The sequence below is a fragment of the Cavia porcellus genome, unplaced genomic scaffold (genome assembly GCF_034190915.1).
Source record: "Cavia porcellus strain 051 isolate PalLab524CR breed Dunkin Hartley unplaced genomic scaffold, mCavPor4.1 scaffold_25, whole genome shotgun sequence".
Lineage (NCBI taxonomy): Eukaryota > Metazoa > Chordata > Mammalia > Rodentia > Caviidae > Cavia > Cavia porcellus.
The window spans coordinates 25,590,715-25,617,107 of record NW_026947508.1 but is presented as its reverse complement, the minus strand read 5'-3'; the positions used below and the strand labels follow the sequence as shown (position 1 = coordinate 25,617,107).

Here is a 26,393-nt window from a genome sequence, read left to right as displayed (position 1 = left end):
CTTTGATATTTCACCTTCCAAGGAAACTCACAGAAGGTTCTCTTAACCTCTGTTTGCCAAACTCCATTACAATCCAAACCCTACACATACTTTAGCATCCTTTTTTAGATGTCACCTTGAATACTAATTTTCTCCTTCAAGCTGAATGTTACTTTATTCAAATCAATATTGCCCAAGTTGTTACCTCATCAAAGACAGAATTCTTACCTATTTAACCTGGTTAAACTGTTCTCAGCACTGCTGGGAAATTAAAAAAACACTGTTAGCTGATTAGCTGTGTTACTGCAGAAGTGATTACACTCATATTTGGTGGTGTATGCACTGAAACTGTACCGCTTTTAAATAGGTCAGTGAGAGAGCTTGGCTGGCACTGTCACTCAGTGGCACAGAAAAGCCAGGAGCATTTTGAGTCCTTGATGCCCCTTCTTCAGGCCCAGCCTCTATTTTGATTTCCACTGCTTTGTTTTCTTATTCTCCCTTGTGCAGAGACAGGGCAGGGCATTGTTCATGCACTGACCGACCTCAGCAGCCCCGGCATGACCTCAGGGAACGGAAATTCTGCCTCCAGCATCACCGGCACTGCCCCCCAGAATGGTGAGAATAAACCACCACAGGCCATTGTGAAACCCCAAATCCTGACGCATGTTATCGAAGGGTTTGTGATCCAGGAGGGGGCGGAGCCTTTCCCGGTACGGACTACTTCTTTTCCCCTTTTTTTGTTTTGTTTTGTTTTGTTTTAAGTATATTTTGGATGTGTATTAGAATATTTTTGCATTTCCATGTACAGTTTCTGAAAATGTGGACAATTTGCTTTCCTTGCTAGCCCCCGCAAAAATGTCAGTACTACTTTTTCCCTAAGATTGAGTATCTTGCCAAGTTTAGAAGCTCTCAGTTATCAGAAATAACTGGCAAGAACCTTGATTAGGAGTTTCTGCACACAGTTTTAGTGTGTCCTTGCTTAGTAACCTGTGATCCTTTGTTAGAACAGAGTTAGTGCACTGTGCGGTATTCAGAAAATAATGAATTTGGAGAAACTAGACCTAATGTAGCTTCAAATGCTAAAACCTCTCAGTGACAAAACTTTGGCCAGTTCTAGAACACAAGGAACCTGCATATTAGTACAGTTTTTTTAAAGACATGGGAAATGAAAATGAGGGAGCAGGATCACAACCCTTAATCTGTTTTCTGGGGGCAGAGCCTTAAAAAAGAAGTAACGAAATTGAGAGGTCCTTAGAAAATATATGATCTGGAATCTTCAATGAGAACCTGACTTAAAGAAAACATAAAAGGATCATGAAGATGTTTTATATGCACAAAGCCCCCCGAACTGATTGTGGTGGCTGTGGTACTGCTCCGCAGGTGTCCAAAGCCTATAGCCAGGTATATGCTGGCCTGTCTTCTGGTAGCCATGATCTCTTCAGGCTGCCACCTGCTCACTGCTCATTCTTTGAATCCATGGTGGTTCTTTAGTGGTTTGATGAGTCAGCAGAAGACCTGATTAACTAAGATGGGTGACTGGCCCTTCAGAAATGCCAGACACAAGTAGGTTCTTGTCCTCTTTCCCTCTGGAGATTCTCCAAGGCCAGTAGCAAATCCAGCAGGGATACCTAGCTGTAAATAATCCTAGTCCTGCTGCGTTTCTTCCCTTACTAGACCAGGTCCTCTCCTTACCTCCTGGAGTAACTCTAGAAACCAGCGGGGCTCACAGGGTAGATTCAAAATGAACGGCATGCCAGCACTGTCCTGGAGTCAGACATCAAGTGATGTGGCCACTACGCTGCCTGAACAAAGGCCACAAAGGGAGGATGAGTAAAGTGAATAAGCAAATCTGGGATCCTGACAACCACAGAGCACTTGCTCAGTAGCCCAGGTTTGTTTGTTTCTGGCTCTCCTTTGTGGCTGCCTGTACCTCTGGCTTCAGTGGGGCAATGGTATGGTATGGTGGAGAACAGTAAGAAATCCAAAGAGGGGTGCTGAGTGTCTCCTTCATAAGTACACTTACACACAGACTCAGTGCTACCTCAGGGCCTGGCACTTGGTCTGGCACTCTAGGAAACCTGATCTGCTCTGTCTCTGCCCTGAGACACCCGGAAAAAGCGAATCGTTCTGGCCTCCCAAGCCATCCACTAGATACAGACCAAAGCCATTCCTGTACTTTGGTGTCCATTGCTTCTTTCCTCATGAGCTAGATAAGGCATTGAGAAGGGTACCGTGAATGAAAACTCGGTGGGGGGAGGTGTTGAGGAGGGCTGGCATCTGCCTGCATACTTTATACATGTAATTGTGATGAGGCTGCATTGCAAGGGAGCTATTCCACCTAACCCTTGTGGTCTCCTTGTCACCTGTCCTGTAGGTGGGACGCTCGTCCTTGCTGGTGGGGAATCTCAAAAAGAAGTATGTACAGGGGTTCTTGCCTGAGAAACTTCCACAGCAGGATCATACCACCACCACTGACTCAGAGATGGAGGAGCCCTACCTGCAAGGTAGGTGCCTCAGGCCTATCTGAAGGCCTTCCAGTTGCCAGGACAGCAGGCCTCAGACCTTCCCCTTCTCAGTGTCTGTGGAGGAACAAGGACTGAGAAACATTTCCATCAAAGGAACTTCTCCCCCAGTACCTCCTCTGTTCCTAGAGAAAAGAGACAGGAAAAATGGTGAACCATTTATCCCTGCTTTTCCAGCCAATCACAGGATTTCAAGAGTTGTACTTTCTTTGGAAACCATTAGGACATTCGAGAAATGAATACAAGGCTGCACCAGGCCAGCATGTCTTCCTTTTACTGCCTCAGAAGGCTGCATTCAGATGGGCTCAGCTCTGAGGCATAGCAGTGGCCAAGCAAGGACCATATTTTGCACACTAACTGCTGGGGAATTGTGCAGGGTTCTCTGGCCCAGGCCTGCAGCCAGCTAGATGAATCAGAGTAGGATGGGATAATCCCAGACTGCCAGTCATGACAGTACCCAGAGGATTTCCTTCCTTCAACGGTTATGAAGGCTGCTGATTCTGCCCTGTCTGTGTTATGCCTCAGGATTACAGGACCTGAAAAAAAAACACCAGGTTTATAAGAGTTATTATAAGACATTATTGGGAACTTTCCAGTGGGCAGACAGAGCATTTTCAAAAGCAGTGATGAAATGTTCTTGGCATTTCTAAGCTGTATTGTCATATCCATAGAGACATACAGAGGCAAGGTAGAGCAGGGAAGCCCTGTAGTGGGGCTATTTGCAGGCCTACAGGAATTTATTCTTCTCTACACTTACCCATTCCCGTATTTTCCAGAATCCAAAGAGGAAGGTACTCCCCTCAAACTCAAATGTGAGCTCTGTGGCCGGGTGGACTTTGCCTACAAGTTCAAGCGGTCCAAACGCTTCTGTTCCATGGCTTGTGCAAAAAGGTAAGTGGCTTCAGCTTTCTGCCTTGTCCAACCTTCCCTTACCTCAGAACTGTACCTTAGAATCCTGATTATATGTTCTTTCTCCTTCTGGTAATCATCTACCCCAGAACCAGAGGTGTGGCTTATCGAGCATCCTGTTTCCTTGAGCTGCCTGGATACAGTTGTGTATCCCTGATGCACTGGGTCTATAAAACCAAAACCCATAGGAATAGATAGAGAGAGCAGCAGAGCTGAGGAAAGGAAGCAGCCCATGAACTGGGCTGGCCTACTGGGTCCCACTGGCACCCATTCTCCTTGCCTCCCCTCAGCAGCTAACTTTACAGTCAGCTCTCCAACAGAAGCTTTGCCTAGAACTGCAGCACAAGTTATAGTCTTCTCAAGGTGAGCTTTCATCCACCTTAGAAGACTGATGGTTATAATAAAAACTGCTGTCATTTATTGAGAACCTGCCATGTGCTGCATGTCAGTTTATGTGCAGTGTCTCATTTCACAGTAACGCAGCAAGGCAGTTGTTATTGTCCAACAGTAATATGTGATGGAAATCTAAGCCACAAAGTAGTTGTCCCTAAAATGACAAAGTTAATAAATCACAGACTTAGGGATTTAGAATCATTTGATTCTAAAGTCCTGTGCTGTCAGATTTGGGCCAGCAAACCCTGATAGACAAATGAGCACAGGAGACAGCATCTTTGTGGAGGGTTGGGATTCCACTGAAATGAAGTCCTGAACTCATTTAGAGTCCCAGGTTTACTGAGCAACAACAAAGGGCACGGCTTTCTGCTGAGCGCAGATGTTGTTTCAGATTAGCAAGGCACAGTGATGGCTGAATTATTAACTTCTACCTGACTGTCCCGTAGGGAGCCTCCTTGTTTTTCTCATAAAGCCCATCTCTGCTCAAGCTGGCAAAACATCCCACCTTAAAGATATTATGGCTTCTCTGAGTTACCATCTTTGCCCCACAAGTAGACCTGAGCAGCCACTGTCACAAGGAACTTTACACACAATGAAGTCTTTTTACCAAGTGGAATAAGTAACTGATCTTGAAGTCCTGAGCTCCTAAAAGAGAAGAAATTTCTAGGTCCAGGCAGCAGTTCTCTGCATGCTCAGGAAGAATCACTGGCCTCAGCCTCACTGTCATCTGGCTATTTGTTGCAAGCCACTAGGGCCCCTTGATTAAGCTTTGCCTGTCCACTTTCCAGCAAGACAGCTAACAGTACTGATTAACTCTAAGTTAGTACTTAGAGTATGTCAGCCAAGAGTCAGCCATGCTGCAAGTTTTTGTGTTAAATGTGTCATCAAGCTCACGCCTGTAATCCCAGCACTCAGGAGGCTGAGGTGGGAGGATCGTTATGAGTTCGAGACCAGCCTGGGCTACAAAGTGAGCTCAAGGCCAGCCTGAACTGCATAGCGAGATCCCATCTCAAAAAAACACACACACACATACACACACACACACACACACACACACACACACACAAAATGTGTCATCAGCATTATTTCAGGTCATTGTGAGACCTGTTTCACAAGGCAAATAGTGTCTCCCCAACTCTTAGTAAGGCCCAGAGCTTAAGTGGTTGCCCAGAGTTGCACAGCCAACAGTGAATGATGGAGTCAGGATTTGAACCAATAGATGGACTCAGATTTTGTTAGACAACTTGGCTGCTTTCCTTCTGCCTGGGGCTTAGGAGCCCTCCAGCTGCTAACTTTACCTGTGTCTCCTGACAGATATAATGTGGGATGTACCAAGCGAGTGGGACTTTTCCACTCAGACCGCAGCAAGCTACAGAAGGCAGGGGCCACAACCCACAACCGCCGCCGGGCCAGCAAAGCCAGTCTGCCAACACTTAGCAAGGATACCAAGAAACAGGTGAGAGGCCGGCAGAGTCTAGGCTTTGTTCCTTCATATGCTCAGTATTTTTTCAGCACCAGCTCTATGCCAGGAACTCTGTTAGGCACTGAAGTTCTAAAAACATAGTCTAAATATTATTCTTAGAGGAAATCATAGCCTAGTTTAGTTTAATTGTGTTTTGTTTGTGGTACTGGGGACTGGGCCTAGGGATGTATATGTGCTGGGCAAGTCATCTACCTCTGAGCTATATACCCTCAGCCCTATTTTTTAAAACTTTAATTTTGAGACAGGGCCTTACTATTTCACATAGAGCCCTTGTTTAAAATGTCACATCTAAAAGAAAGGTAAACATAAAATCAGATCATTGTACAGTAGTCCAGTGTGGTAGGCATGACAGTTCTGGAAAAGGCTGACAGTTCAGAGCCAGAAACAGTACAGCACAGAAGATGCTCTTTGATTCAGGAATGTCTAAGATGTAGTACTGGACCAAGCAGAAAAGGGAAACACATCTGCCTTCACTCATTGCTGCTACTAGAAATAGTTCGTTCCCCCATTGTTTTTTTCTTTTGGTACCAGGGATTGAACTCACGACTTTGTGCTTGCCAGGCAGCCACTGATATCACTGAGCTAAATCCCTGGCCCTGTTCCCCATTCTGAAGAAAGCTATTTCTCTCTGTCCCCAGCCAACAGGCACTGTACCCCTTTCAGTTACTGCTGCATTACAGCTGACGCACAGCCAGGAAGACTCCAGCCGTTGCTCAGATAACTCAAGCTATGAGGAACCCCTGTCACCCATCTCAGCCAGCTCTTCCACCTCCCGCCGGCGACAAGGCCAGAGGGACCTGGAGCTCCCTGACATGCACATGCGGGATCTGGTAGGCATGGGACACCACTTCCTCCCAAGTGAGCCCACCAAGTGGAACGTAGAAGATGTCTATGAATTCATCCGTTCTCTGCCAGGTAAGGCCTTGGAAATTCCAGGCCTGCGTGGGGTAGCAAGGAATGGGAGGGAGGGAGACCTCACCTCCCTCTACCAGGTACCATCAGGTAGTTCAGTTAGTGGCTCAGGAACTAGGGTGCAAAGATTACTGACCATGAGGCTTCTGAAGTGGTATCCACAGCTTTAATTCTGAATACCGTTGGTAGGTGATCTGTATGAAACGCGGCGGTGGTAATGAAATCAACTTTGTCTCTTAAGGTAGGCAGGCTGTGAGGGGAGTCAGAAATGTAGGAAGTCTGTCAAGACAGACGTAAAAACCGAAGATTATTACTTTTCCCTTGGTTAGCCCTTGGGCTAGACACTATTTCATCTGGAGAAGCAGGGCAGCCAGAGCCAGGAAATGCTGGCTCCCTTGTGTTAAATAGCTTTTCCTTTACTTTCTTTCTTTTCCCTTTTTTACTTAGCATTTTTTGAGCTAGGATCTCACACTGCAGTATAAGTTGGCCTTTAATTCATTATGTAGCCCAGGCTGTCCTTGAACACACTGTGACCCTTTAGCCTCAGCCTCCTGAGTGCTGGGACTGTAAGCCTATGCCATTATGCCCTGTTCTTCCTTTTTTACTATGACGAGCAGCAAGAAGCTAGGCAATGCCTTCAGCATTCTGCTTGAAAATCATCTCAACCAGATAGAGCCAGACATGGTGGCACACACCTATAATCCCAGCACTCAAGAAGCTGAGGCAGGAAGACTGCTGCAAGTTCTAGGCCAGCCTAGGTTACATAGTGAGTCCAGGCCAGCCTGAACTGCATAGCAAGACCATGTCTGCAAAAAAAAAAAACCTCTCAACTAGTTCACTCAGTTCCTTGTGTAAATTTAACTTTAGCATATCATCAACAAAGTTGCTAAATTTTCTGTTTAACAAGGTAAAGTTGAAATTTCTGTCCCTTCTAATCATCAACAGCGTTTTCTTTAATTTCCTTTAAGCTTCCCAGCCACTTCTTCAGAAGCTGTCAGGCTTTTGCTGATAATGTCAAAGCACCTTAGCTGTTCACTGTGACTCCTTAACACCCACCCAACTGCTGCCCACTGCAGATCCAAGACCATGCCCATGTATTTAGTTTTTTTTTAGTGACAGCACCCCTATTTCAGATATCAACATTTCTTTTAGTTATTTACTGTGATATAGATTACTCTAAAATTTAGTGGCTTTAAACAGTAACTACTTATCTTAAGGGTCTATGAGGGAAGAAACTGGAGTGGTTCAGCTGGGCAACTCTGGTTTAGGGATTCATACAAGGTCTCAGGGACACCAACCAGGACTACAGTCATCTAAAGGTTTTGGAGCTCAATGGCAAGTAGGGCTGGCTCTTGGTAAGGTATCTCAGTTGCTCTCCATGTGAACTTCTCCAGAGAGGGGAGTCTCGTGACAGGATGGTCAGCTTACTCCAAAATAACCTAAAAGGTGAAAGCCACTGTACCTTTTATGATCCAACCTCAGAAATCACACACTGTTGTGTGTGTGATTCTGGCAGTGTGAGATCCTGGCTCAGCAGATCCATACCACCCTGTTGGCCACCTGGGTAGCGCAGTTTGAGGAGGAGGAGGTCTGACAAGGACATGAGTGAGGGAGCATGGATCAGGACTTGCGTGGCTGAGTCACTGGGCCGCTCATAAGCTACAGGATGAGATGGCCCTCAGTGATAGACCTCACACACTATGGGGTAAAGTGAATGCTGTCACTTTAACTGATGCTGTCTTTGGTGGCACCCCCAGGATGCCAGGAGATCGCAGAGGAATTTCGTGCCCAGGAGATTGATGGACAAGCCCTGCTGCTGCTCAAGGAGGACCACCTGATGAGTGCCATGAACATCAAGCTGGGGCCTGCCCTGAAGATCTATGCCCGCATCAGCATGCTAAAGGACTCCTAGGGCTGGCAGGGCAGCCAGTCGGGGCCCAGGGCTCCCAACTGGGCACAGCCAGATAGACATTCCTGAGGGGCCCAGAGATGGGGCCAGTCAGTGAGAAGGGCCTCTCTGTAGGGGCATGGCTGGTGAGGAGGTCTGGGTACCTCCTCAATGGCTCTCAGGGGCCTTTCATTTCTTTGTGGGGGGGGCAGAGAGGCAGGGGGCGTAGAAGATGGGGCTTTATGCTTGTAAATATTGATAGCACTGGCTTCCTCCAAAGTCCCAATACTCTAGCCCCGCTCTCTTCCCCTCTCTCTGTCCCCCATTTTCCAGGGGGTTTATGGTCAGGGCTCCCCAACATGAGTTGGGTTAATTCCAAGGGCAGCCAGCAGGCCTGGGTAGAGGCCGTGAAAGCCCTTGCCTTCCTTCTTTCCACCTCCTTCTCCAGGCCTGGTTAACCTTCCGTTGCCAGCTTCTTACCCTCCATCCTGTTTTGGCAGCAACGGGGTGGTTCTCCCCTTATATCCTGTGCAGGTGGGGAGAGAAGCTGGGCCCAGTTTGGCCATGCCTGCTGGCATAGACGCCTTAACGCTGTGTGTGTGACTGTGTGACTGTGTGGGAGCCTGACTGGCAGGCCGTGAGCTGCCCTGTGGCATCTCCAGGTGTTTGTAGCAAATGGCCACTTAGTGCTTTGTCCTGGACTCCACTCGGCCTGAGGATGGGGAATAGAAAAGAAGGGCAGCCGCTGTGGGGATTAGATTTCCTCTCCAGACATGTCAAGAGGTCTCTGAAGCTCCTCCCCACACTGTGATGTCCCTGACTGCCCTGCTGTCTCACAAGCAGCATCAAGGAAGCTGCTAGTGGGGTGGCTGGGCCATGTAGCCCAGGGGCCGAGCCAGGCGGAGCCTCCTGGACAGCCTGCCTGCTCCCCCTGGAACTCCCAAGGTGGGACCCAAGAACTGAGGGGAGAGAACAGCCAGAGGTAGGATGTGTGAAGAAGACAGCCTTTGACCTCCCACTCCCACATTTCTCTGCTTGTAAAACTTCCTAGCAGCAGTAACGCTGGCTGAGGAGGAGGCTGGGCAGGAGAGCAAAAGCTGCCTTTCTCTTGTCCTGTCCTCCAGCCTCCAAGGGTCGAGTTGGACTCTTCCTGGAAGGGGTGGGCATCGTTCTCAGCTTGTTTTATTCCCCACCCACACCCCCAGGCAGGATTGGAAATGAAGGACTTTTTTTAACCTTTTTTTTTTTTTTAAATAAATCTGTAAAATCTGCCTCTTCTGTGTCTTTCTCCTGTAGATATGCCTGTTTTTCCACATGGCTACTTTCTACCTGTAAAAACAAGGCATGGCTACCTTACCTGGCAATGCATTGTGTCCACCACAGTTGGCAGCAGGATCACTGGAAGTATCCCAGCCCCGCCATGCCCCTTAGAGAAGGTCCAGAGCACCTCCTCAACATTCCCATCTCTCACCATTCCCGTCTGGTAGGGAACACCTGGGCCAGATTCTACCACCCTCCAACAGATGCCTTTGGGGGGAGCTACCAGTGTCCAGAAGAGCCCCTGGGATGGGTTTACGTCTCTGGATTTTCCAGGCGTTTTTTAGGATTAGAACAGGAGGTGACAGCCTTACATAAAGGAGAAAGAAGGGCATCTCAGGCCAAAGCAGTATGGCAAGGGCAAGCACGGACACAGAAGTGCAGCTAAGTGGGCCCCAGCTGGCTGGGCTGGATGAGCTGTGAGTTGTGGTCAGCAGTGACCAGGGAGGCTGTGTACTTGGGCCAGACACTGCCAAAGATGAGCATGTCCTCTGGTGTGAAGCAAATCTCCAGGACAGGACAGAGAGGAAAGCACCTGCCTCACTTGCCTAGGTTTTTAAGGCAACTGTCAAGAATGTGGGTTTCTTAAGCCAAGCGTGGTAGCTCACGCCTGTAATCCCAGCACTCGGCAGGCTGAGGCAGGAAGATCGCTGCGAGTGTGAGACCAGCCTGGGCTACAAAGTGAGCTCAAGGCCAACCTGAACTGCATAGGGAGACCCTGTCTCAAAAAGACAAAAAAAAAAAAAAAATGTTTCTCTACCTCACCCCACCTGTACTGGACCGGAACCTCAAAAGAAAGATTAGGCATAATTTTTGAGAACCAGTACCTAGATCTTGGTAACTCCTTTCTAAAGAACCTGTTAAAATGCAACTACCACTGAGAGGAGGAGAAACTAACTGATCTATACCCAAGGGGACCACGGCCTGGCAAGCAAGGTGTTCCCTGGCAAGCAGGGAACCCTGGGAAAGTGGGAGGGCCCAGGCAGGCTTTGGGGAGACTGTAGACTAGAGAGCCCTAGGAGCTGACCTGGTGGCAGCAAGGGCATCATTCTCTTTGGCTTTCCTTTTCAAAAAGGAATGTAGGAACACACTGATCGCACAGCACTTTGGGCAGATCTCATCTAGGTCGAAGCCTCCTTAACTGGGAAAAATGGAAACCAGGCCCCACCCAAGTTTTGTTTCTAAGTGTGTGACAGAGAGGGAGGAAACCATGACTATTAACACAGTGAATATGAGGGGCTGACTTGCACAGTAAGTACTCGGGGTTTTTTTCCTGCTTTGGGTGACAGGCCCCAACCTACTGCAAGTTTGAAGGGCCTGTCTTTAAATACGCATTTGTTTTTTTTTGTTTGTTTGTTTGTTTACTCTTCCATGGAAGTTTACAAACCCTTGATCATGACTCAGTTTTACAAAGTATTTCCCACCTTTGGTCCATACAACATTTCATGCATGCACTACCCCTGGGTATAGATCGGTTCTTTGCCTTTTCCTACTTTCAAGGTCTTGATCATGGTCCACTAAACTTCTTGACTCTGGTGGGATACCACTTGCACGTTTTTGTGGTTTTTGTTTTCTGAGACAGGATCTCACTATTAATTCAGGCTGACCTCAAACTCTACATCAGTCCTCCTGCCGTAGCCTCCCTAGTACTGGGATCACAGGAATGCACCACCATGCCCAGCTGCCATTTGCACCTTTAAGAAACTTGCCCAGTGTGAGCTTCACAAAATTTCCACAGCCCTGATCTTATCCAGCTCACTTGTCCTACAGTGTGTACCCTACTTTACTGAGGAGTGAACTGCCCAAGGCTGCAGTGTCCATCCAGTGCTCTTCAGCTCCCCCTGGGGCTCTGTGGAACAGGACTTTCCCTGACACACACTCTAGCCTGAGGACTTTCTGAAATGACTGAACTGGAGCTCAGTGGCCACTGGAAAGATAAGAGAAGTTAAATACAAACCTGGCCAGCTCAGACCCACTTCCTCCTGCTGATTGGCCAAGGAGGGTCAGCTTCCTCCAGGAGGCTCCGCCCCCTGCAGGTGCCTTGCTGGGCAGTCCACTTCTGCTTGTTTATGTGGATGTGGTTCCTGAAGTGAGGGGCAGGAAGGAGCTGCTTTGTTCCAGTCACCACCACTGGAAACAGTTATTTCTTTGCTGACAGCAGAGAAAGCATTTTTCTTTGTTCAGTAGAATTTGTAGAAGGCTGTTCCATTGGCTGCTTCCTATGGCCCTCGAGGGACTCAGGTGAGTAGGGGCACTGCCAGGGGAGAGGATGGAGAGGAGGAGAAAGAGAGCTGATCTAAGAAAGGTCTTATCTTGGTGGCCCCAACAGTTAAGGGGAAAGCATCAAAACTAGACCACCAAAAACCAGCAGAGCTGTATGTCCTGGGAAAGATGACAGAGAGATGGCCCATGAGATGGATGGGAACCTGGTAGGTTCTATAGCCAGTGAAGAGATAGACTGCCTTGGTAAGGCAGAGAGCAAAGACCCAGCGCATGTACCCCGTGCTCCCATACTGAGCTTTGTCCCATGATACTGATTATCCAGGACTACGAACCTGCCTCTTGAAAACTAAGTTGTGCCCTTTCATGATCTGTACCCTTTCATGAAAGCAAAGAAAGGGAGCAGAGTACAAGGCTTGAACACGTGCTGCAGGTGGAACTGGCAGACAGGTTTTTTTTTTTTTTTTTTTTTTTTTTTTTTGTACCAGGGATTGAATTCATGACCCAACGCTTGCCGGGTAGGCACTAACACACTGAACTAAATCCCTGGCAGGTATTTTGTCAAGGCAACAAGTAGAACTTAATCCCTTTTAAAAGTATTGGACCAAGGATGTTGGGGAGTGGGTCAGCCAGGCACCTCCATGGATGAGAATTCTGGGTGGGATGTGGGATGTGTGGAAGGAGCTGGCATGGGACCTACTCTGGCCTGGGACCCAGCTCCCTTCCTCACCTGACTGAGCTCACCTCGGCCACTCAGAGGCAGCTCTGCCTATCTGCCCTGGCAAAGGTCTAATGTCCGTTCTGCCTGGCTGCCCTGGCGAAGGCCCAGTGCCCAAGATAAATGTCACCTGCCTGCCCTAGTGGGGTAGAGGGTTACTGACTGAAAAAACACAGCCAATAAGTGCAGAAAGAAGCAGCTAGCTTTTTTCTATCCCGAACCACAGCCAGTCTTTTCAGCTGCCAGCTCAGACTAGCTTCTGTAAACCAAAAGAGCACAGCCACTGCCCATGGAGTTTGTAGTGGGCTGCAAGAAACTTGGGAGCAGTCAGGAACCCAGCATTGGGCGGGGACCAGGCCGTAAGTACCCAAATGGCACATCAGAGACCCTGCTTAGAGTTAGACACCTAAACTCAAGGCTGAACACACCCTCCACCATCCTGGAAACCCTGTGCAGGTGACCTTAGTCTCCTGACTCACAAGGTGGAGACCATTCCAGCCTCCTCCTAGGGACTGTGGTCAGGTTTCAGCAGGGACAGGCAGGGGGTTTGGTTCAATTCAGTGTCGGATTAAAGGTCCAAATCTTGGAGAAAATGGAGTTTTAAGCAAAAATAAGAATTTGAGACTTTGGGAAACAGTGAAGTCAGACCATTCCATTCACTTCTTTGTTTATCAAACAGATGATTATCAGTACCACCAGTTACGGGGCAGGTTTTGGGGTCTGGCAGCACAGGGACAAAGTCTCATTAAACAGAAACTCACAGCCCAGACCGGCAGTCAACTCATTGTTTGACAAGGGCTAGAGAGGGGTTTGGCAAAGGTTCAGAAAAAAATTTTGGGGACACAGTGTAGTGGCAAGACTTCAGAGAAAGCTTCACAGAGGAGGAAAATGGAGATTAAGGAATGATCAGAGGATGGGAAAAATGACCTAAACAAAGGTGGGGGAGACTCAAAGTCATGGAAAGCTTAAGTGACATGATAGAGGATGCAGAATTGAGACTGGGAACTTGTCTTATCTACTTTCTACTTGTTGCTGAGACAAAATACCTGGAGCCCAGGTTGGGAAAGGAAAGATTTATTTCTTACAGTTTTTGTAGGTTTTAGTCCACACTCAGTTGGCTCCAAGGCAGGCAGGTGGGCATGGCTGGACCGCAGTTCATGGTGGCTGCAAACAGCAAACAAAAACCAGCAAAGAGCAAGACACACCTTCTTCCTGCCATTACATTATATCCTGGCTCCACTTCTATGTGAGTGTAGCACTGACAGCATCAATCCAAGCACTAGACAATAAACCATCACAAATGTACAATGCAAACTCATGAGGCCTGGGGGCCACAGACATAAACTGTGACAGAACCAATGGATGGATTTTAAAAAGATGCAGGTTTTTTCCTACAATGGAGTACTACTCAGTCATAAAGAAGGATAAGCACATTTATAGCTAAATGGATGGACCGTGAGACCATTTTCATTTAAAATAAATCAAACACATGTAAATAAATATCCTATTGTCTCTGGTGTGAGAAACTGAAAATGTAAAGAACCAAAATGTAAGATACATACTGTGAAACAGAAGAAATTGTTCAAAAGGGAAGGTACTAGGGAGAGGGAAGGGAGATATGAAGGATGGAAAAAATGAGGAAAGGGTAAAAAGGAAATAAAGCTTTGTAAGAAGGGGGAAAGGAGGATGGGGGAGGTAAGAGAAGGGAAAAAGCAGGAATTGCTATCCCACGTATAGTGAGAAACTGAAAGAGTAAAGTCTAAAATACAACAGATACTATGAAATGGGGAGAAGTTGTTCAGGAGGTAAAAGGAACTAGGATGAGTGAAAGGGGAAAAGAACAGTAAGGAAAATAACATGTTATGTATTAACTATTGTTATTCTATTATTTTGTTGTGAAATTTTGTTTTACATTTTTTCCATAAAAAAAAAAAATCCATGTACAGGTATAAGCTCCCTGTGATGAATGTGATCACTATGTGCATCTAGATTATACCAATCAACTTAATTAAGAAAGCCAGGTATGATGGTGCCTGCCTGTAATTCCAGCACATGGGAGGCTGAGGCAAAAAGATCCCCAAAAGTTTGACACCAGCCTGGCCTACATAGTGAGTTCAAGGCCAGCCTGAAACGCATAGCAAGACCCTGTCTCAAAAAAAAAAAAAAAAACACAGACAGACAGACGGAATTGAGAGTAGGGGGCAGGTTAGGAAGCTGTTACCCAAATCCAGATGAGGGACAGTGAGTGACTAACAGTGGGACTGGAGAGCAGGGAGGCTCAGGGCTAGAAAGGAGGCAGAAGCAACAGAAACGGATGACTAAGCCACCGCGGCTGAGGGAGAAGGCTGCCCGCTCCACGCCATGGGACAGGTTTGGGGAAAATGCCAACTGCAGCCTGAGAGCCTCTCAGTTTGAGGCAGCTGTGCGACACCCAGGTGGACACAGCCCTCTAGGGAACACATGACGCCTGAGGCCAGTGTTCAGCAAGAGGCTGGACTGGGGTCGCCAGCAGAAAAGCTGACGGTGAAAGAGGAGCGTCAGAGAACTGAGCTCCAGCAAACAGGCAGCGCTGAAGGGCTGGGTGACAAGGACCAGAGCGACAGGACAGGACAGGACAGGACTGGAGAGATGGGCAGGGGCCAGAGTAACAAGCACGGCGCCCACTGTAAGAGCAGTGAGAAGTCATCAGAAGGAGCTGAGGAAGAGAGGTGTGTGGTGTATGGATGGATGAGGGTAGGGGACAGAGCAGAAGCAGGAAGGCTGGCAAAGCCAAGAGGCTCCGCCAGGGCACGGGATGTGGACAGCTGGGCACGCAGCATGACGGACATGAGGGAAGGGACACAGTGAGTTAGCAGAAGGAACATGATAGGAGAGCGGGGATGACGGGTGTGGACAGGGATGCGCCATGTTGGCTATGGGGGTTAACACGGCGGTGGTAGGAGGGAGACACACTTAGAATCCCAGCACTCTGAGAGGTTTAAGGCAGGAGAAGCTCAAGCGTGAGCCCAGTCTGTGCAATTTAGTGGTTTGGTGCAATTTAGTAAAACCCTGTCCCAAAACCAAAATCTAAAAGGGGCGGGGGGATATAGCTTGGTGTGAAGGCTCTGAGTTCAATCGCCAGTACTGCCCAAAAAAATAATTAAGATTACTCCCACTATTCCTTTTCACTTTTTAAACATATTAATAATGGGGCCATAATCCATATGTCTCATAGCCAAGTGGCTCTGATATAATTCATATGTCTTACCTCCAGGCATCTTTGATTAAACTTATTAGTAAAAAGACCAATAAAAGTGATTAGATCTGTTTGTACTCCCAGTGCTTCCAGCCAGCAGGAACATGTTAATACGGCTAATACAAAATCTTAAATTACCTAGGTGGCTGATGTTTGAGCACACACTTACAGGGCGTGGATATGCATGCCTTGAGAGCATCAAAGCATGGACACAGGTTCAGAGCTTCCCCTCACAGGCAGGACCTCTGTCTCTACTGGGCTGTTACTCCTTCTCCACTTCAAACCCTCTTCGGGGTGCTCTGACGCATCTACAAGTACATACATCACCCTTAGTGGCCGTGTTGACCTGTGCTGTACAGACATCCGGAATACACTGAGTAAGGGAACACTGAGGTTGTTTATATTCCCTTACCTTTTTCAACAGTGCTACAAGAGCATGGTGGACAGTCCACTCTGGCATGTCCATGCCTACAGGCGGGAAAGGGGTGTGGGGGCGGGGCAGGCCCTGCAGCTGCAGCAGATTGAGAAGGCTCCTTCCAGCGCTGAGATGAGGACTTGACCCTGGTCAACAGGACACCACAGAACAGCGGTTTTTTGTAAAGTATTTTCTTTGTATACTTCCTTCACTAAACAGCAATATAAGTCCGTTACAGACACTAGAAAGAAAAATAAAAGGGAAAGCTCCCTACTAGAACACTTTGGTTTTCCTCTCACTGACTGGCGCATGTTTTACTCTTGCAATTCTCACCATGGTGCACGCTGCTTTTCGAGCCTGCCTTTCCCCTTTCACATCTGAGTCAGTATTTTTGCATGTGACTCTGAAGTCCTGGCGACAAGTTTATTCAGCAGGTCCCTCTGGCTGGACACTGAGACTGTGCAGTTAACCTGAGTGGCTCAGGTCACAGTGCTTCTGTGACTTCCAACACTTCTCTGTGCATGTCCCAGGCAGTGGTCAGCAAGCTGGCCTCTCTTGAGTCCAAATACCCATTTCTAGTTCCTCTTCTCCTTCTGGTTACCATCCTATCTCTTTCTTCCACACAACTATCTTCTTCTCAGAAGAGTTACACACACACACACACACACATTCCAGGCCCTTCTCTCACACTTACCACCCAGCCTCTCTCCTGCCCTCATCAGCTCTCTGGGCCGGGGCTCTGGCCTCCGCTCCCTGTGCACTCCTAGTGAATCCCAGCGCTCTCTCCTAACCTACCTGCCTGCCTGCCTTAGGGCTCCAACTCCTACCCCAACCAGACCAGCGGACACCCTCTTCTTTCCCGGCCCCGCAGCTCTATGCCTCCATCAGCGGCGGAGCCATGGCTGTCCCTCGTCCTCCACCCTATGTTAGGTCCTAACACCTAACATTCCTGCTGCACCGCCTGCCCCCAGTAGCAGCCTCACTCTAACTTATCTTCCCATCTCCAGCCACACCTTCCCTCCCAGCCCACCATAGTTCAGCACAAGTACTTCCTTTTTTCCAAATAAAAACCGTACGGGGCCCACCTTGGAGGAAACCCTCCAAGGCTCCCCATGGCCCACGGAGCGGTGGCCCTGACTGACTCCTGTAGCCTCGGCTTGAAGCAGCCCGCACCCACTCTGTCTCCTCCCCTGCAGCGCCACCTACTCACCTCATGGGCTGCTCTTCCCCTCACTGCCTCCTTTGCCTGCGTATCTTCTAATCCTTCAGGTCCTACCTCACCGGCTACCTCCTCCAGGAATCTTCCTGACCTCCTCCTGTATGCCAGGCTCTGGTGCCAGCCTACAGCTTACCTCCTAACACCAGTGTGTGCCCTGCTCACAACACTCGTCGTCTCTGGTCTGTCATGGATCCTTCCTGACGCTCCTTCTCTCACTGTACTCACATCTTCCAGTTCCACACCCTGAAGACAGTCTGTCTCACTCCCCTCTAAACCCTTAACTTATGTTGTCCTTGTGTCTGAATGCACAGCTGACCGGAAACAGACAGATATCCTGATGCATAAACCTTCCATACCGAAGGTCATTACATATGAACAGATGCCCAGGGACTGGAGGGGCTGAATCAAAGATGAATATTAAAAGCTTTCAATTTCAGCTTTCCAAAGTTACCTTCATAATTCTCACTCTCACCAGTGAGCCTATCTCCTTGTATGCTAGCAGCTTGGTTATTTGCATTATTTTTTTAAGTGCTGATTTTCTAGGCAAAATCTACCACCTTGTTCTAATTTGTGTGTCTCTGGTTACTAGGAAAGATGAATGTTTTTCCATATATTTGCTTACTAAATGTATTTTTCCTTTGAGTATTTACCTGTTGATGTGACACAAACACTGCTACGGGGGTGCACAGTTGATGAGCTGACTCGGGGTGCTTAGGGAATGACTGGACATAGGGAGGGCTCTGTGGCAATGGTCCTGGTGACAGATGTGCCAGGGAAGGTCCCTACGGAGGCTTTGGGGAGGAACACGAAGTGGGCAGAGACCAAGGAAGCCAACTCGACCCAACATGGGGACTGACAGCAGACAGTGAGTGCAGACAAATGGTCTTAGTGCACACCGATCTCAGCATGGCCAAGGGGACAGAAAGAGGGGCTGGTCTGAGATGGTGTCCAGGTAGATGCAAACACAACTGCAAGATGGTTCTCATGGCTGCTCCTAGGAACATCTCCTGAGGAACCAAGAAGTGGAAAAACAAGAAAGACAGGAGGCAGAGGGTCTGATGCCAGCAGCCTTCTTGAAAGAGACCAGAGGGAGCCAGAGTTTGTAGAATCAAGTTAGGAGGTTGCCAGGGAATGATGAGGGTCTGTTAGGAAAAAGAATCACCATCTTCACCATCAACTAACTTCTGCCAGTTATTACAGTGTACCAAGCCTGGCTCCAGCCACTATGTTAACGCACAGCTTACAGCCTTCTGCAGACAGTACTCTTATCACCCATCTTACAAATAAGGAGGCTGATACATACAAATATGCAGGCGTTGCCTGAGGTCAGACAGCTTAGGAGTGGCAGAGCTGGCATTCAGATGTGTGGATCTGGGCTCAGTGTCTGTGGTCTTTGGCTTCTCTCAACATGTAAGGACATTCTTGAAAAACAACCTACTATAGATAAATCCTGTAACGTGCCTTCAAAGCCAGGAATGGGGCCACTGAGCCCTGTGGGAGGAACTCCAGTCTAGTCTGGACGTCAGCCAACATGGACACACAGTTTCTGATCATACCCAATCCAGCAACTTACTTCTTGGTAGCTTCACTCTCACCTACCAAACCCAAGCCCCAAACTCCCCTGCAGCCTCTTCTGGTCTGACCAGGGTCACCCTTACCCCCACCCTAGCTAAGTACCCCAACCCACTAATGCTACTGTCCTCCAAACCCACCCAGGGTCATACCTTTTTTTTTTTAATTTTATTTAAAGAAAGACTAAACAAAACAGAAAATAGGTAGAAATAATACATGCATTCAGAGAAAAAATAAACAGTAAGAAATCACTGGTTGATGTTTACATATTGTCATTTTACAAATAGTTATTCAAGATACAAAAATGGAACATGTAAAGTGAGAATTCAAACAGTGAGACTACAAACAGTTCTGTTCAACTGTCCAATAAAAACTTAGAAATATGATTATCAATCCTATACACTTAAACATACATGCAGTTATCCATATCTTCAATTGTGTTGAGACAGAAAAAACCCAAGCAGGCTAATATCACTCTGAACAGAGAATAATACTATTGCTGGATTTCACATTATGACACACCAGAATCAGCACTGGGTTCTTTAGTGACTCTTTTTCCTCAAAGTATCTGTTCATTTCATCATGTGTCGTAAGATCAGCTCTCATAAACTGTTTATAGATTCTACACATGCATGAGTCTTAACATGTATTTCTGTTCTTTCTATATTAGAGGTAGAAACGAAACAAAGCAAGACAGAACAAAACATATTCCTATAAACACATGAAACAAAAAAGACATATAAGACCATTGTGCAAGGACTTCTACCATAGTTCCTGTGTTGTCTCTTGTTATATTCAATAGAACTGGCTATATCATCAGACATAGTATAACTGAATATATCAGTATATAACAGTATTAATAAAAACACAACTTTGTATATAGTATAGAACTTCAAAAACTGGCAGTTATCAAACCAGAATGTATATCGTAGGGTCTTGTCTGCTTCAGTGTAGTTGCCTATAATCCCAAACTTGATACTATTAATCATATTAGTTTTTTTTTATTTTATAGAATCTGAAAATGATTTTATAAGTTCATGTAAATTGCACAGAATAGTGGATTACATTTTGGTGTACTGCAACTTACATATAATTTACATGGATTTTTTTTTTCCCGGAGGTATTGGCTTGGCTTCCCAGAGTCCTAAGTTCCAACATGGCGTGGATCTCAGGAGACACTGCTAGTTCTCCCCCTGCAAGGGCTGCAGGCTGCCACCCTGCCTCCACTTACAGGGAGGGGAGGTGCTGGCTTGGCTTCCAGGAGTTCTAAGCTCCAGCATGGCATGGATCTCAGGAGACACTGCTTGTTCTCCCTCTGGAAGGGCTGCAGGCTGCCACCCTGCCTCCACTTACAGGGAGGGGAGGTGCTGGCTTGGCTTCCAGGAGTTCTAAGCTCCAGCATGGCATGGATCTCAGGAGACACTGCTTGTTCTCCCTCTGGAAGGGCTGCAGGCTGCCACCCTGCCTCCGCTTACAGGGAGGGGAGATGCTGACTTGGCTTCCCAGAGTCCAAAGCTCCAACATGGTGTGGATCTCAGGAGACACTGCTAGTTCTCCCCTTGGAAGGGCTGCAGTGGGCTAAACTACTGCCGCTTACCAGGGAGGGGAGATGCTGGCTTGGATTCCCAGAGTCCTAAGTTCCAACTTGGCGTGGATCTCAGGAGACACTACTAGTTCTCCCCCTGGAAGGGTTGCAGTGGGCCACACTACCGCCGCTTACCAGGGAGGGGAGGTGCTGGCTTGGCTTCCCAGAGTCCTAAGTTCCAACATGGCGTGGATCTCAGGAGACACTGCTAGTTCTCCCCCTGGAAGGGCTGCAGTGGGCTAAACTACTGCCGCTTACCAGGGAGGGGAGGTGCTGGCTTGGATTCCCAGAGTCCTAAGTTCCAACATGGCGTGGATCTCAGAAGACACTGCTAGTTCTCCCCCTGGGAGGGCTGCAGGCTGCCACCCTGCCTCCGCTTACAGGGAGGAGAGATGCTGACTTGGCTTCCCAGAGTCCTAAACTCCAGGGTCATACCTTGAAGCAGTGCTGTCTAAAGACAAGCTCAGGGTTCATCAGCTGAGCCCTGGTAGGGAAATCATGCCACCTCCAATCTGTAGCATACTAGGCAGCTGGGCAAATGGGCAAGGAGAGTAAGTACTGAGGTGGGGATATCTTAAAGATATCACTGCAAAACATGCAAGGTGCAGAATGGTGTATCCATTATGCTGCCATCTGTGGAAGAGCCAAAGAAAGACGAAGGGTGTACTTGTTACCACATTTATATGTGTCTCTGGAAGACACATAAGAAACCTAACATTGGCTGCCTCCATGTGGAGGAACAGCAAAGACTTTTTGCTGTATATAATCTTTCCCCCCTTTGAATCTCTGTACCATATGAACGGGATGCATTCTTAAAAACAACAAATAACATCAGGCACTAGTAGTATGCAAATGATTTCTCCATTGTGTATGTATGTATAAATAAATGAGTTACCAATGCCTTTTCTCCCCAGGGCGAGGAGAACATTCTGGCGGACGACTGTACTTTCACTTGGCCTCTTAGTCCTGCTCCTGTACTGGTTCCCTGTCAGGTACAGCCTCCTTGCCCCACCATGGTCACAGCTGAGACTGAGCTTCCCAAGTGCCTCCTCAAGGGGTGGAGTAAGTGGCTAGTGTCTTTATGGGCTGCCTCTTCTGGGTGTGCCCCTTACTGCTGGCCCCACTCCACAGGAATCTGGATCTCTTAATCCCCATGGGTGTGTGCCCTTCAGCCACAATGGTCCTGCTGAGAGACAACTTCACAGGTGTCCTTCGACTCTGGTAAGGCACTACCATTCCTCCCACAAGTCTTCAAGAGGCTGCCCCATGTCCCTACCCTCCCATCTCCCATCCCTCAGAGCCAGCTTCTGCACCTATCAACCCCAGGATCCTCACTGGGACACATGTCTCCTAATCCTCTAACTCTAACTTTGTGCCGAGCTAGGGGCTTTTAACCACAGGGACTGAAGTTTGATGAATCTGTGGGTACCCGAGGTCCAGCACTAGGGAGCTGGCAATGAGCATGCACTGAATAGGTGGATGATTAGAGCTCTCTCTGCATTCTTACGCTGCCCAGGAACCGGCCTAATGTCCTGACCTGTACCTCCTGGAAGGCCCCCATTATTTGGGATGGCACCTTCAACCCAGATGTAGCCCAGCGAGAGGCTAGACGGCAGAACCTCACGATTGGGCTGACTGTCTTTGCAGTAGGCAGGTAAGGCCTGGGGCAGGCAGCGCCACTCTCCACGTAGGGAGTGGGAAGAGTATGCATGTGTGCAGGGATGTCTGACTGCCTGTTCCCCTGTTCCACAGGACCCCAAAGTGCAGCTAGAGACTGCAACCCTTGTCCCAGACACCCAAGGTGAACAAACACAAGAGCATCCTCTCCCTTCCCCTCCTCCCTTGACACCAGTGCCACAGAGCCCACCTAGCACAGGCATCCAGGAGCTCAGGACTGTATCCTAGTAGGAATCTGCCCAGAGGCTAGGGCTGGTCCACTAGATTTGTGGTGAGGAAAAGATGGAGCTTCTCAGGTGAGAGGAGGAAGAAAGAGGAGAGAGCAAATGGCTAAACAAAGACAGTACGGTGCCCACTGGAGGTCAGCAACCCAGTCACAGGCACAGAGGGGGTGTGGCGAGGTTCTGCCTGGGAATTCTGGTGGGGGGAGAAGGACTACAGAGCAAAAAGTGTTTGCAAGGGTGTGAATCTGAGCTGGGTAAAGAAGGTAGGTCCTGGGGGCTGGAGATTTAGCTCAGCAGCATAAGCGTATGCCTTGCAAGCTTGTGGTTGTGAGTTCGATCCCTGGTACCGGTAAAAAAACAAAAAACAAAACAAAACCAAGAAGGCGGGTTCTGGCAAGTGGCAGAATTGGAGGACCTGGTGAGGCAGGACTGATGTGTGGGAGCAGAGTAAGGGTGCTGAAGGGATGAGGGGCTCACACAGCGGTATGAGTGAGGCAGTCTGGAAGGTGGGACACTGTGAGTGGCCACAGAAGCAAGTGACCGAGGAGAGTGGAGGACAGAGTCACTGCAAGAGAGTAGGTCAGTAAGAAGCTGAAAGGCCCAGGCAATGCATGGGGCTCTAGGTGTGAAGAAGGTTGGGCCGAGAAAAGTGGCAGGGGCACTGACTTCCCCACCATGGACAGGAGGAGGATCCAGGATAAGTGGTCACCTTTCAGAGGCAATGCAGTCGCTCGGCTAGGAGTGGCGATCAGACCTATGACTCTAAGGCCCAGAGGGTACAGTCCTGGGCAATAAAGGACGTTTTACTAATGCTGGGACAGCCCACTGTGGAAGGTAATGAAGGTTTCCTCTTTACCCAGAAGAAAAGACTTCTGAAAGGCTAGAAAAGGAATTTTGTCACCAGCTACTTCAGACAACTCCTCAACTCTGTCCCTCACACTCTAGAAGGGGAAAGAAGCTAGGAGGGTAACTGAGAAGCAAGGGGACAAACAAGACCAAGGGCTGGCCCAGGGATAGGTGGGCACAGCTGCTATGCCACTTGGCCCCTCCCAGGACCCCAGTACTCCCACTTCCACTAATGACACCAAGGAGTGTTCCTGAACCAGCCCTAGAGGCTTCAGGCTCAAGGAACTGCAATTCCAGGATCTGAAGTCCTGAGTTCCAAGCTCCTGCGATGCCGAGGTCTCCAAGATCTCTCATTTCCCACAGTTCCACCAGACACACAGTAAGACCCAGACTCCAAAGACAAGCCGGGTTCAATCCTATACCTACCATTTAGCAAGTATATATGCTTGCACAACTAACTAGAGCTCCTTAAATGAAATAATGCATGATGGCTTAGAACCACAGGAAAAATGTTCACAATATTAGACATTTTGACATCCTAGTATCCCAAGGCCTAGTAGTAATACAATTTCCAGGATTCTAAGCACTCTGGTTACCTACAAGAATTATTACAAACTCAGTCATTTAAAAATGACTGATAATTCTTTTTGTTTGCTTTTAGTTTTTGTTTTTCTTGTTTGTTTTTGTCGTTTTTGAGATAAGGTTTCACTATACAATTCAGGCTCACTTTGTAGCCCAGGCTGGGCTTGAACTCCCAGTGATCCTTCTGCCTCAGTTTCTTGAGTGCTGGCATTACAGACACAAAATGACTGATTATTTTTATAGTTTACCATTTTGAATGTCAGGAATTCAGACGAGACTTATCAGAAAGACCTCCTCCCTGGCTCCCAAAGGTCTAAGTCTCAAGTGGTAGAATAAATGCTGAGGAACAGCAGGGCACTTCTCCCTCTATCCAGCCTCTCCATGGAGCTAGCCTGGCTTTCCTCACATCCTGAATCTCTTACATGGAGGTTCAAAGCAGGGCAGAGGCGGACACTGCCCCGCCTTAAGGCCCAGCAGTCACTGTCTCGGTACTGCTTGGCCCGGGGCATTTAGAGGAGAGCCCATGTCCAGGGCCTAGCACACTGCGCCTCCTCCCTTCAGGGCAAGCGTGGCAAACATGTAAGCACACTACGGTTGAAAGGTTCTAGGTCTGCCTGGGGTTTGTGTTTTCTGGTTGTTTTTTTTTTTTTTTGTTTTGTTTTTTTTTTTTTTGGTACTGGGGATTGAACTCACGACCTAGCAATTTGCCAAGCAGGTACTTATGCCACTGAGCTAAAATCCCCAGCCCTGCCTGGGGTTTCTGGACTTTCACAGATTAGTGTGGGCAGGACTCGGATGCAGGCGGGGTTTGGCAAGGGGGGGGGGGAAGGGTGGCCAACCATGATAACTTTGGGGGCGCCCACCCGGCAGGTACCTGGAGAAGTACCTGTCACACTTCCTGGAGTCGGCCGAGCAGTACTTCATGGTGGGCCAGCGCGTTGTCTACTACGTGTTCACCGAGCAGCCCGCTGCGGTGCCCCGCGTGGCACTGGGCCCGGGCCGCCAGCTGCGCGTGGAGCCGGTGATGCGTGAGCGGCGCTGGCAGGATGTGTCGATGGCGCGCATGCGCACGCTGCATGAGGCGCTGGGCGGGCGGCTGGGCCGCGAGGCGCAGTACGTGCTCTGCATGGACGTGGACCAGCATTTCAGTGGCCCCTTCGGGCCGGAGGTGCTGGCCGACTCTGTGGCACAGCTGCACGCCTGGCACTACCGCAGGCCGCGGTGGCTGCTGCCCTTTGAGCGCGATGAGCGCTCGGCCGCCGCGATAGCGTTCGGCGAGGGCGACTTCTACTACCACGCGGCCGTGTTCGGGGGCAGCGTGGCGGCGCTGCGCAGGCTGACGGCGCACTGCGCGCGAGGCCTGCAGCTGGACCGCGCGCGCGGCCTCGAGGCGCGCTGGCACGACGAGAGCCACCTCAACAAGTTCTTCTGGCTGCACAAGCCCGCCAAGGTGCTGTCGCCCGAGTTTTGCTGGAGCCGGGATATTGGCAGGCGGGCGGAGATCCGCCATCCGCGCCTGTTCTGGGCGCCCAAGGAGTACGCAGAGGTGCGCAACTAACGCCATCGCGGGGCCGGCCCAGTCAACCAGGACGCATGGAGTCGGGTTTACAGGAGGGGAAGACGCTGTGACCAGTTCCAAGGAGGCCCTTCTGGAAGCTGCGCAGCAGGCTGTAGGCCGAGGAAATGTTGGCTGGAAGGACCCACATGCCTGTCTCTCACCTTCACAGGCGGTCAAACTGCAGCAGCAACAGGACCCGGGGCAGGCAATCTATGGATCTTTGACGTCTGACCTTACTGAATTTGGTTGATGTGGCCTGACTGAATAGTTTAGCTTCATCTCTTTTAAGCCAGGAGCCCGTGATACAGAGGGATGTGCCTTCCAGACACTGCCAGGAGCCCGTGATACAGAGGGATGTGTCTTCCAGACACTATCATCAACTCATCCTGGTGTCAGCAATGGAGAACCAGTCCAGCTGCTGGAGGGAGCATGAACCAGAGGGAGAAACACAGAAAGCATCCCTGACGTGGACTCTTTTTACCTCTCTTGCCCATAAGCAGGGAGAACGTATATATTTATCTTGAGTAATTTTATTATTTCATTGGTACTGGGAACCAAACTCAGAGGCATTCTGCCACTATGCTACATCCTCAGGTCCTTTTTTACTTTTTACTTTGAGATACAGTCTCACTAAGTTGCCCAGGCAGGATTTGAACTTGCAGACCTCCTGCCTCAACCTCCCAAGGTGCTAGGTTCACAGGCATATGCCACTGTGCCCTTTTTTGAGTAATCTCACAATAAATTGTTCCGACATTATTTTTGTTGCCTTTCTATTAGAGTCAATAACTGTAAAAGTGATATTTTATGACCTCCAGATGACAGGGCAAAGTCTGGCCACCTCACCATATGTGTATTATAAATTCCTTCATCCATGCCTGCCCTGCAGACCCATTTGCCCATCAGGAAAAACACAGGCTCTGAGTAGAAGCCAGAAGTAATCGGGCCCTCCAGGAAGTCCCAGATATTTTGCCTGAAACTGGGGCTCGGAGAAAGTGAGATTTCATTGTGAGCTTCTTAAATTCTCTGCATAGTGTTCACACTGGCCTTGTAGTTTTAGCCTTCTCCACTGTTCCCAAGTATGGTGGCCACTCCAGCTGTTTACCTGGCCCAACCATGACAGTTTTTACTATCTGCTTATT

At 48.7% G+C, this 26,393-nt stretch overlaps 2 protein-coding genes across 13 annotated transcripts in view; both read left to right on the top strand.

Moving 5' to 3' along the window:
• The window catches only part of Phc2 (polyhomeotic homolog 2), a 109,813-nt gene extending 100,456 nt beyond the window's left edge, over positions 1 to 9,357 (top strand). For all 11 annotated transcript variants that reach the window (XM_063236008.1, XM_063236011.1, XM_063236012.1 and 8 more), the window contains 6 exons: positions 487 to 689; positions 2,354 to 2,483; positions 3,278 to 3,392; positions 5,118 to 5,259; positions 5,925 to 6,201; positions 7,956 to 9,357. In XM_063236008.1, the coding sequence (XP_063092078.1) occupies positions 487 to 689; positions 2,354 to 2,483; positions 3,278 to 3,392; positions 5,118 to 5,259; positions 5,925 to 6,201; positions 7,956 to 8,110 (1,022 nt within the window). In that variant the 3' untranslated portion in view covers positions 8,111 to 9,357. The remainder of the gene's footprint in view (positions 1 to 486; positions 690 to 2,353; positions 2,484 to 3,277; positions 3,393 to 5,117; positions 5,260 to 5,924; positions 6,202 to 7,955) is intronic.
• Positions 9,358 to 9,508: 151 nt separating this feature from the next.
• On the top strand, positions 9,509 to 26,010 carry A3galt2 (alpha 1,3-galactosyltransferase 2). 2 transcript variants are annotated; one of them, XM_013154216.3, is made up of 5 exons: positions 9,509 to 11,644; positions 21,282 to 21,359; positions 21,499 to 21,588; positions 21,884 to 22,021; positions 24,567 to 26,010. In XM_013154216.3, the coding sequence occupies exons 1-5, from the start codon at positions 11,625 to 11,627 to the stop codon at positions 25,252 to 25,254; spliced, it is 1,014 nt and encodes a 337-aa protein (XP_013009670.2). In that variant the 5' UTR covers positions 9,509 to 11,624; the 3' UTR covers positions 25,255 to 26,010. The 2 variants fall into 2 exon arrangements, with proteins under 2 accessions (XP_013009670.2, XP_063092091.1); XM_063236021.1 differs by lacking the exon at positions 21,884 to 22,021.
• The last annotated feature ends 383 nt before the right edge of the window (positions 26,011 to 26,393 follow it).

What these genes read in the sequence shown, in the direction of transcription:
- A3galt2 (XM_013154216.3), top strand. Translation starts at nt 11,625, where the DNA reads ATGGCCCTCGAGGGACTCAG. An exon ending in ACAGGTGTCCTTCGACTCTG is followed by an intron (nt 21,589 to 21,883) that starts GTAAGGCACTAC and finishes TACGCTGCCCAG; the next exon opens with GAACCGGCCTAATGTCCTGA. An exon ending in ACTGTCTTTGCAGTAGGCAG is followed by an intron (nt 22,022 to 24,566) that starts GTAAGGCCTGGG and finishes CCCACCCGGCAG; the next exon opens with GTACCTGGAGAAGTACCTGT.